The 11405-nt window shown below is 30.6% G+C and overlaps 1 protein-coding gene across 1 annotated transcript; it reads right to left on the minus strand.

Moving 5' to 3' along the window:
- Window positions 1–3637: 3637 nt before the first annotated feature.
- On the minus strand, window positions 3638–9248 carry Mat89Ba (nucleolar protein 6 Mat89Ba). The gene is made up of 2 exons (XM_023157982.2): window positions 6995–9248; window positions 3638–5053 (listed from the first exon to the last, which is right to left on the minus strand). The coding sequence occupies exons 1-2, from the start codon at window positions 9065–9067 to the stop codon at window positions 3770–3772; spliced, it is 3357 nt and encodes a 1118-aa protein (XP_023013750.2). The 5' UTR covers window positions 9068–9248; the 3' UTR covers window positions 3638–3769.
- Between the last annotated feature and the right edge of the window lie 2157 nt (window positions 9249–11405).

Consider the following 11405-nt stretch of genomic DNA (forward strand, 5'->3'; position numbering starts at 1 on the left):
TCTAGCTATGGTGAGTGACGTTGCCGAGGAAATATGAAAAACGGAGGAACGAAGGATCCAGACGCACTCATAGCACATATTTCTGTGACTTTCTTACCTCTTTCCCATGACGTTACAGATCCGACGCGTTTTTGTCCTTTGGGAGCTATAATTTTTTCAGTCTCTTTGACGGTCTTTATACCAGTCTCGTCTACATTATAAATCATTTGAGGCTCGAAGTTATGTTGCTCCATCAATTTCTTCAAATTGTTGAAAAAAGCGTTATCTGAGTCTTGTTAAATCCGAGAATTCTATTGATACTGATAGCTTCATGCTTTTTAATACTCAAATCTAGATGACGCTGCAAAAATCTAGTCAGCCAATCTTTTCCTACAGTTTTGATTGACTTGGTTAAACCGTTTCTCAATACTTAGTTATTCAGCTACACTATAACATACTTTATTCTCTTGTAAAACCATAAAATTTACTTGTGATAGTCCGAAGATGGTTAGCCAGTATTTCTTCTTGGGCAACATTGAATACTATATTTGAAAAATATCCGTCGCTTTCAGATACGTCCCTGATAACATTTTCTCAATGTTGTACCTTTCTTTACTCAAGGAGACGTAACAGGTCTATTTTTGATTAAAATATTCTGGAAATGAATATTTGTCTAGATGAACATGATGTATTAGCCCGAAAAATTAACCAGGCATTTGGCAATGCCTGGTTAATCCAGCACCCAATATGTATGCTGACGGAATTACTAGATTTGTGTTACGTTGGTGAAAATGCACTGTATCAAATGACGCTTATTTCGATTAAATTGAATAAGTATTTTTATGAGATATTACAGTTTAAAGTAGACTCATGAAAACTGACCAAATTTTTCAAACAACCTAATACAACTTGATTATTTCTTTATGGAATTTTTTTTCGAATATTCATTACCAAAAAGCTATCAATATTGTAGTAAAGCAATTAAAATTTTTTTTTTCTGTTAGAACAAGTAGAGAAATGATAAATTACTTCATTTCTCAAATATGAAAAAGAAGTTATCTCTTATTCCAAATGCATTTTACTGAAACATACTGTGTCAAGTCAGAAAAGCTTTTTTCACTTGAAGGGAGAATATTTTTTTGGAGGGATTAATTTTTTTTGAATTTGTTGCGAAGGAGTTTTTCTCCGGTTTATACCTGAAAGAGATTTCAATATCTACATGTATCAGTTAAAATAAAAATAATTCCGTCAGTACCTATTATAGTATTTTGTCTTATTCAATTGATAATTGTTTCATATGTCCTTGATGATGATTTTTTTTGGAATTTTCTTCGATTAATATTTTGGTAAATCGTCATTTCGTGTCTCAAATTATCGGAAATTTCTGAAAGTATTTCAAATAATCAGTTTTGAAGTCGTCTTTTAATGCAGATAATTCTATTGTCATCGACTACAGGTGACACAGTATGCTTGCTTTTTCGAAAATTTGAGATCTATACAAGAAAACAAACATTTTGAACATTTCTCTAGGGTTGATCAACTTCTCGGAGTTCCAAAAGTTGACAACGGAAGTGCTCTCAAACAAGCTTCAGTTGTTATTAACACTTTGAATCAATGGAAAGTTGCTCCTTATGTGGGAATAATGTGTTACGTCACGTGTAAATACTGGTAAACAGTATGTATGTTTAATTTTATCCTTGTACTTTTTTGTGATTTAGGTATTCACAAAGGAACTTGTGTTTTTATCGAAAAAGCGCTTGGCACAGAAAAATAGTTAGACTTCCATGTCGGCATCATATTATAATGGAGATAATCTTTGGGGGAGTTTTTGAAGATTTTTGGAAAACGACATCTTGTCCTAATGATCCAATATTCGTTAGATTCAAAAATTACTGGTACAAAGTTGATCAATCCAATCATAAGATGAAAGATGAAACTATAGCAAATAGGTACTTTGACAGGAAAAGAGCTCTGAAGTTGTTACTTTCATTAGCAATTGCTTACAGGTACAAATTGTTGATTAACCAAACAATGAATTAAAATTCATGAAGAATTTGATTCAATCTAAAAACACAGATCCGCCGGTGTTACGAGCTTGTCAGAAAATTATTGAGCACTTGTACTTTAAATGAAGAATTGGCCACAATTTCATTATTTGACAATATCAGTTGATATGAAGAAAAAAATTGTTGCGACAATTCAAAATCTGGAAAGTTTCTACACCAATCCGTCAATGGTTCGAAATTACTGAACAATATCTTGAAACTTTATTGCAAAAAGATTTGAGTGAATTTGTCTCGGATAATTCACTAGAGCTGTTCAAAACATTCGATTTGCCATGCGATTTCTGGGAGAATGATGTTTTAACATGTGGCAGTAATGATTCATATAAGGAATGTTCAGATTGTTTGAATACATTAAATCACCAATGATGTAGCTGAACGAGCGGTCGCTTTAATTGAGGAATACAACATTTACGTCACAAAAGAACAACTGCAATACTTATTGAAAGTAGTTCGCGAACATCGGCAGAGATATCCCAACTACAATAAGACAACTCTTCAGCAAGATCAATTTCCTGTAAAAATCATTTTTAAATAAAAAAAATTTGAATTTATTAGAAGTAATATATTTTTACTCTAATAAAAAAAATCTTGTTTTTCCGTTAACCAACTGTCGCACCCCTACGAACGACAACCCTCAGAAATCGAAACTTGTGCGAACTAAGGATTAACGACGTCTTACCTTTTAACGTGTGATTCCTAATATAAGTCATGAACACATATATGTTGAATAAAACCACCTGTCTGTTGATCTGGATCATAAAAACTTAGAAACACGAATAACTCATCAAGTCATTTATAAAATTCCAGCTATAATTTCAGTGCAAATTAATAAGGAATATTTTTCAAATAAAATTGCAGCAATTTTTTAGGGCAAAACATGCTAGTATTATTTTTTTGAAACTCTTGACAGCTTAGAAATGAACATTCAGTTCATTTTAAAAACCTTCAATACTTGAAAATTGAAATTTTTCAATATGTCAAACATAAGACAGGGCCATTGCTAAAATTTATTATTACGTTATGAAATTTACTTACTGTGAAATATAAAATACTTGCAATTTTAATAGTTGTAAGAACAACTACTGGTATAGTATAAAAACTTGAAACCTTAGAAATTTTTCAATAAACAACATTTAAACAATGTCAACTGTCAAATTATCTGCTATCTATCTTGGATGTATCGAGTGCAAGTTATCATCCTGATTCAACACAACCATCAACTGTTTGGTCTTCGTTTTTCACTTGTAGAAGAAAAGGATGCTACATAAAAGTATGTGTATATTTTTTTGATATTGCATGAGAATTCACTTATCGTCAACTGTATATAAGCTTTCTGATAGCAACTCAGTACTAGAATTGAACAGATTTTTGATTTTCAGTAAATATAGTTATTTTGAAGAACACTGTTTCCTCATCATACAATCCAGTTGAATTCTCTCATACAAAGATCTTTTCAACTCACCAATGATCACCATGAACCCACATTCCCATTACAGTAAACCCAAACTGCCAAGTTCAACATTTTTAAAATAACAATCATAGAATTCGTTAATCAATTTAATTGAGTAAAGGGAAAAATGACAACAATTGTATGCTAATGAAAATGTTATATATTTAAAAGCTATCTGTTTATAAAAACTAATATAAACCTTGAATAAATTACAAGTTAGACTTGCTATAAAAAAAAATTCCAATGATACAACTAACTCAGATTATTGAAACTATCATCTGATTTCAATAGTTTTTACCAAACTTTTACCCAATATATAAAAATCTTCAATAACAGCATCCATATTGAATTTTATTTTACCTTCAATAATTTTTCCAGCATTAACACGAGACACTTTGAAATCTTCAATTTCAAAGACTTTTGGACGCCACAATACACCCACTATATTTCCACCATAACTATCATGGAAAAAAATTGCAAATTGTCCATAATTCTCTCTCAATGTCCTTAAATAGATATCCACTGGATTGAAGTTCACAATAGGTAGCTTATCATCCTTTGATGCCTTATATTTTTCGACAACTGTTCTTTCTAGGTTCTCAAATAATTGTTCATGTCTTCTTGGATTCAATAGCGGCCTGAGATGTATCAAAACATTATAACCTTCAAAGTTTGGAACAAATAATTTTTTCACATCTACGGCTTCTCGATCGATTGTAACCTTATTCATGATCGCTAAACTTTCTCCAGAAAGTTGTTTGATTCTAAGTAGAATTTCTCTAGAAGGCGATGATTTTGTGAAAACAGAGGCACCTCCATCATAAGGTGTTATAATATACAAGAGGGGTTTGCTTTCACGGTTGCATTGTAATTTACTTTCTAATTCAGAAATCTCTTCATTGGTCAATTCTTCGTTGAAGTTGACTATAACTGAATTCAGATTCCAGTCTAATTCTGATAAAAATTTCAAACATCTAAAAAAAGATATTTGTGGAGTGTTTGGAGGGGAAGTACAGTTGAGATATAATGATGCATTCAGAAGATTTATCACAATATCTGGGATATGATACCTGTCAATCAAATGGGCTCTCAGCCACCTTTTCACGAGGACGGTTCCTGGACCGTAACTGGGATGTATTGACTGGATACCTTTCAAAGCACCAACAATTCTTGGCATAATTCTCAGGATTTTCTCGATTTCAAAACTTTCCTCAGACTCTCTGAAACATATCAAACCATTTTCAGCAGCAACTTTTTTCAATAAACCAATTTCTCTGGGAACATACAAGCGATATCTAAACACCAAACCCTCGTATAAAACATCAATGAAATCGGCGGTTGGATGTGATATTATGACATGTTCCTTATGAAGAATTTTTGACATTTCTAAGTAGAAGGATGCTTTGATGGCGCGAAGCGCATCTAAATCATTGGGCCACTTTGAACTGTGTTCAAGTTCTATAACACACTCAACTGGTTGGATAAAACGGGGCACCAGGTCCACATTCTCATTGGAAAAAACAATACTGTTTCCTTTTACTGCTGAGCTGTGTTCTGCCTGTAAAATAAAAAAAATTATATTAATAATTACGGTAGTAAAGAAGTGGGGAAAAAAAATGTAGAACAAAGAACTGGTTAATAATATAATGTTATATTTACTCATTCACACAAATCCTCCTATTTATATAAAGAATGCATATAGACATGCACTGAGAAGAAGGGAAATGACTAATAATCAGATGTATGGGGAATCACTATTATGTATTGCTAGAGTCCTGACACAATATACATTTCTAAACATTTTATGGAATTTTAACAAATATTAGCCATTCTGTGTTCCTCAAGTAATTGGTTTTATTCTATTAATAATAAATGATTTACTATCACTGAACGATCACAGCAATTATATTTGCAAAAATAATTTGAATTTTTTTTTTCTTCGAGGATATCCTCTCAGGTGTCCTTATTTCAAAAAAATAATAATATATCGGAATATAATTATACAGCTGCATTTTTTTACTGTTCTAGTCTTTCTATATCTCTTCGACAAAACACAAATGTTACAAAATCGACTCCCATTGAAATTGTGTTGAATACCATGAATTGGAATATAGTAACTCAATGACCATTTTATGTCACTGATATTCATAAAAAATCATGAATTTATTATCAACTCACTTTGATTCCTTTACTACTTATAACTATAGTCGTTATTATGACACAAGGACAAAAAACGAATTCCATGTGTTTTTGTTTCTTTTAACTTCCATTTAGATTTCAAAATACTCTTACATTCATATACTTGTTTTCAAGAATAATTTCAACAAATTGATGTAAAAGTTGTATATATAACTAGTTTTCTATTAGTAGCTATATTGGTTGAAATACAATTTTTCTATAATACTGGCCATTTTTCTACACTTATAACTATTGAGATTTTCCTATATTGAGACTTCCCATTTCAAATGAAAATTTCATTGAGGAGCTTCAGGAAGCATCGTTTTGATCTACCATAGATCTCATTAGTGGTACTCAGGTGTGTCATGAATGAAACATTTGAAATCAATTTTTCTTAATGGTCCTGCGTAGAAGTGTTCATGATGATTCCTACTGGAGTCCTTGTTTACCTCTGATTGACCTGTTTTTTGCATTTTTTCTCAACAAATGGGATATTTGTTTTTCGTTTTTGGTGCCACACACTGTATAAAAACATGTGCGAGGATACTATACTATTCATCTAATAAATTTTTTCACAAGTATTTTGAATTTTTGGAAATATTTCATGTTTTTCGAGTTGGCTGGCCACCATTAGGTAAGATGCTTTCCCAATTTCAGTCTGCTTCAATATCATTCCTTTCAATATTCTTGCGCGATAAGAATGTGAATTTTTTATTTCTGCGGTTTTTGTTTATTGTGGTGTGATGAATGGTGGAACAAATGTACTTTCAAATCATTATTTTTACATAGTTTAATAATGTAAGATATTTATAAATTTATAATTTTTTTGCATAGGCTTGCCTACTAAATAAATAAATGTCTAATGCAGGCATTTTCTATTTCCTGGATTCTGAATGTCAACTAAATATGGTAGGTAAGTTCAAATGATCATAGTTGGTAAAAAAAAACTCTATAATAATAATAATAGGTCTTTATTCATTTACTGAAACTGAAAAGGCTGAAGATCAGTTGGTTGCATCAAAAGATGCAACCTCTGTTTTTTTTCTTAGGCCATATTAGAGTTCTGTAATTGCTAGTGTCAAATTGATTCGAATGAACTTTATAATCGATTCTATATCTCATATTATTAAGGTAATCGAATTATTTATTAGCTTCAATTCAAAGCAGCCCACTACAAATTATAAAAGCATAACAAATTATTATTCCCAATGTCTTTTTTGACACGAAACACTGAGAATATTATTTGTTAAAGTTTCTACAAAACTAGTATGAAAAAAAACAAGTTTTTGAAAACTTAATGACAGAAAATATTACCACTTACCTTATAATTGGCGGGAATTGGTGGAAATGCCTCTGTGAAACTGAAAATATCTCCAATTCCTTGAACTTCAGTAATTTTCAATGACATTTGAAGAGATCTCAACTTTTTTCCAAGTTCATCACAAGCCCAAATAATCTTTAAACAAGTTTCTTCATTTGTACCAGAGGGATAAGATGGAATCAAGTTTTTACTTAGTAATACATCTTCTAGTTCATCGTAGTACAGACTGAATTTTACATCCAATTTTTCATTAAAAATGTAGTGCAAGATCTTTTTAATTATATTTCGTTTTCCTTTCATGGTATTGGTTTTGAAATGTACTGCTACATTTGTGCTACCATCTCTAAATCTTCTGTCACTAGAGAGATGTCCCCAAAACTTTCTGAAGTCATCTGCTGATTTGTGATCACTCAAAGCAGGACCCAATTCAAGAAAATTGAATGCTTTGTCTGGATTTAAGTTCACACCAATTAAGAAGTGTTTTATAGAACGGTGATGTAAATCGATTCTAGGCACTGTGAGAAGTACCCTTTCTTTCATAGCTTTCTGGATAAATTTCAACATATGATCAGTTGTTAATAATTCTTCATGTCCTACATATAAAGCCTTTTCTTGATGACTTTTACTGATTTTACTTTCTAAAGGTAGAGACTTTGTCAAATCTATTACCAAGTCATATTGTAGATAGAAGGGATACTTTGTGAGAAACAACTGCTGAAATGAATTTGTTTTGTTATCATCAAGAAGTTTAAGTGCTGACTGACATTCTACTTTAATTTTCTTGTATACTTCAAAATTCAAAAAACATGCAACATTATAGCAGCCTGTACAATCTAAAATAACAACATTGAAAAATTTCTTGAAACTATTCAGAACTTCTGACGTAGTATTTGCAATGCTGATAGGTTCATTTTGTAAATCAGTACTTGCAATAAAATTCCAAAAATTTCTTATAACTTGATATGAACTCATGAACCTATTTATTTTTCGTTTAGAAAATAAGTAAACAATTATGTACACAATCAAATTTTCTGTAAATGAACCTTTCCCTTTATTCAATTCATACTGTTTCAACCAGATACAAAGCAGTTTGATACCATCATGAAGATTACTTTGATCTTTCAAAGTATCCTTAATGAACTGGATGTTAACATGTAGAGTTGCATCATGTGCTATAACACTATTGTAATATATAGTAGGACTATTCCTTAAAACTTCATTAGGTATATTCAATTTGAATAAATCCAACTTAACATTGTTTTGTTCAGGTAAAAATCTAACAGGCCTAAAAGTTCCATCAGCTGGTGAAACATAAATTATTATTATTGTTTTTTCACAACTATTCGTAGTGAGTTCAATGAGTGGTAAGAGATTTTCTTCACAGAATTTTATGTTCAAAGTTGCAGTCAATTCAGATTTTTTTAAATGCTCAGCAATATATAACAAATAATAATAACGTTTAGTTAAATAACGATTGTTAAGAAAATCTTTTGTAACAAAACAACAAGTGGGCATTATCAAATTGATATCTATCGACAAATAAGGACCTGGTAATGAATTATATTCATACAATCCAAAACATTCAAACGACTCAGGTTTAACAAGTTTAAGCAATACATCTTGATCAGTCTCATAAATTTCCTCGTAGTCAGACAGTTTTGCGAGTAGTTTACCTAGAGCTCCTTTTTTTTTAGTGCTCTTCAGATCAGAGAGCAAAACATCATAACCAGGCATCATATCTAAGAACTGCTCAAAAGACGATATCCATGACAATAAATTCGTTCGCCTTTTATTTTTAATGTTAACTTCGGAAAGCAACTCCTGAATTTGTAATCTAAACAAGTTATTGTTGAACAAATTTTCAGTTTCCTTCAAGCTATTCAATTCTTCAACTGTGGGTGGTTTATACAGTTCACTTCTTTTTTTCTTTTTGGAAGATAATCCATGTCCACTTGCAACTCCTTTTTTTCTTTTTATTGAACTTTTGTTAACCTTAGTAGTATCGGTTTCAGAGTCCTCACCACTGCCAGAGATATCACTTTCAGTTTCATCTGTATACTCATCTGATTCCATAATTGCAAATTTTATTTCAACACAGTCACACAGGAAGCTTCAGTTTTATTTTACACTTATGCTAACGGTTATTATTATACTGAAATATAATATCCTACTATAATGAAATTTGGGAACTGGAACATTTTAAACTTTACTTTTAGGTTATATAAAACTCGTTGTTTCTGTTTCTTCTCTTTTATTCTTGGCCTTGGGGTGCAATCTGCTCTCCAGGGTTGCCACACAAAAATAAAATAAATATTAATAGTAACAAATTCAATGATTACATGACTTTTATGGTCTATATACAAAACTTTTATACATACACAGAATAGCCAATATAAAAAATGACATGTGCCTCAAACGAATAGGTCCATGGAATAAAACAAGTGTACATTATATATTTCAATTACATGTACAAAGGGCGAAGAATGTTCATTGAGAAATTATAAAATGGGTTTATCAAAATATTGTTACTGAATCTATTATTACCGCTATTGTTGCTATCATCAAAGAAAAAATATAAAACCATACATACTGACGAAAGAATCATGCGATGCATAGTTGCGGTTTAAAACGTAATAGATTGTATCTATTGAAAACACTTTTCTTACACCGGAACAAAAATACTGTCTCTCAACGTGCGTTTCGCCAACACAGTTAGCATTATTAGGAGTTGACTAAGCCTTAGTCATATCAGTTGATTCATCCTTAAACCGAAATTCGTCAATTTCGTCACAAGTGTTCAAGATGCTTTTACAGATTTTCAGTTCAACGTTTCGTCTCCGAGAAATCATCATCGATTTTACTTTTGTTTTTTAAAATTTTCTTTTTGGGTAATAACATGACTGATGTATCACACATGGTGAGAGTTTCCTCAATTCTTAAACTTTATTTGAATGATATGAAATAGTAAATTTTTACAAATTTAACCAATCCTGTAACTCTTACAGTTTTCGATTGTCCCATACTGGCAATCTATAGTTTTGACACATTGTACGCATATGTATTTACAAAGGTTTCTTCAGTTTCTTATTAATGAATAATGAAGTTACCTGAGTGACGCCATTCTACAAGTTTTTTATGTACCCCCATGATATGGGTATTGAATGAAAGGATTTACTGGAAAAAAAATGAACAATAACATAACGTCACTTTAAATCCAATATGGTGAACTGCCCAAGATAGCGGACTGGTTTTTTTTATGCACCACCCAAGATATGGCTATCAAATGAAAGTATTTGCTGAGAAAAATAACAAAAATAAAATGACGTCACTCTGAATACTATATGCCAGACTTCCAAAGATTGTGTACCATTATTTTTTATGTACCACCACGATATCTATGATATGGATATCAAATAGAAGGTTTCAAAAGGGATAAATCAAAATGGCAGAAAATAAGATAGCCATACTATCAATTTTTAGAGAGTTATGACTTGACAAATGACAAAGATTTTGGTAGTGTGTTTGAAAATGGTTGACAATGTTTCATGGTGAATTTTACTAGTTTGGACTTCCACTGTCTAATAGATTTCTAATATGATTTAAAATATCTGAAAGAACAAATGAAATTGAAATGAATAACTGAAATATCAATTTTATCAAGCAATAAAACGTGAAATGAAATTACAATAAAACGAATAAAATAATCAAAATAAAAAATGAAAATGACCACAGAGTAAAAAGAAATAAAATATGCAAAAAGTTAGGAATTGAACAGTTAATGAAATCGAAAAACTAAATAACATGATTTCAAACCAAGTTACTTCACGACCTTTCGATTGTTAGTGCCCACAATCGTCTTCTTTTTACTCTGTGGTCATTTCCATCTTTTATCTTGATTATTTGATTCGTTTTATTGTAATTTCATTTCACGTTTCATTGATTAATATAATTGATATTCCAACTATTTCATCAGTTCGGACTTCCATTGTCTAATATAATATAAATTGATTTGAAATCCCTGAAAAAAATGATTAACCGAAAATAACAATTTTATTAAACAAAAAACTGTAATTACAAAGAAATAACATACAAGCAACAACCAAAAAAATGAAAAATTGAAATGTTAATAAAAGCTGAAAATTAAAAAATATTAATAACAAAAATGAAAAATAAAAATCAAAAGATTCCAAACCAAGTTATGTCACGACGTTTCGTTTGTTAGTATCCACAATCGTCTTCGGGTGATAACTATTTTTATTTATTTTTTGTTGTTGCTTGTATGTTATTTCCTTGTAATTAAAGTTTTTTGTTTGATAAAATTGCTATTTTCAATTAATCTTTTTTAATTTTTTTCAATTTCTTTTTTCAGGGATTTCAAATCAATGTATATTATATTAGACAATGGAAGTCC

This window comes from Leptinotarsa decemlineata, unplaced genomic scaffold (genome assembly GCF_025532065.1).
Source record: "Leptinotarsa decemlineata unplaced genomic scaffold, Ldec_3_MD MMD2_tig00000199_RagTag_RagTag, whole genome shotgun sequence".
NCBI classification, from domain to species: domain Eukaryota; kingdom Metazoa; phylum Arthropoda; class Insecta; order Coleoptera; family Chrysomelidae; genus Leptinotarsa; species Leptinotarsa decemlineata.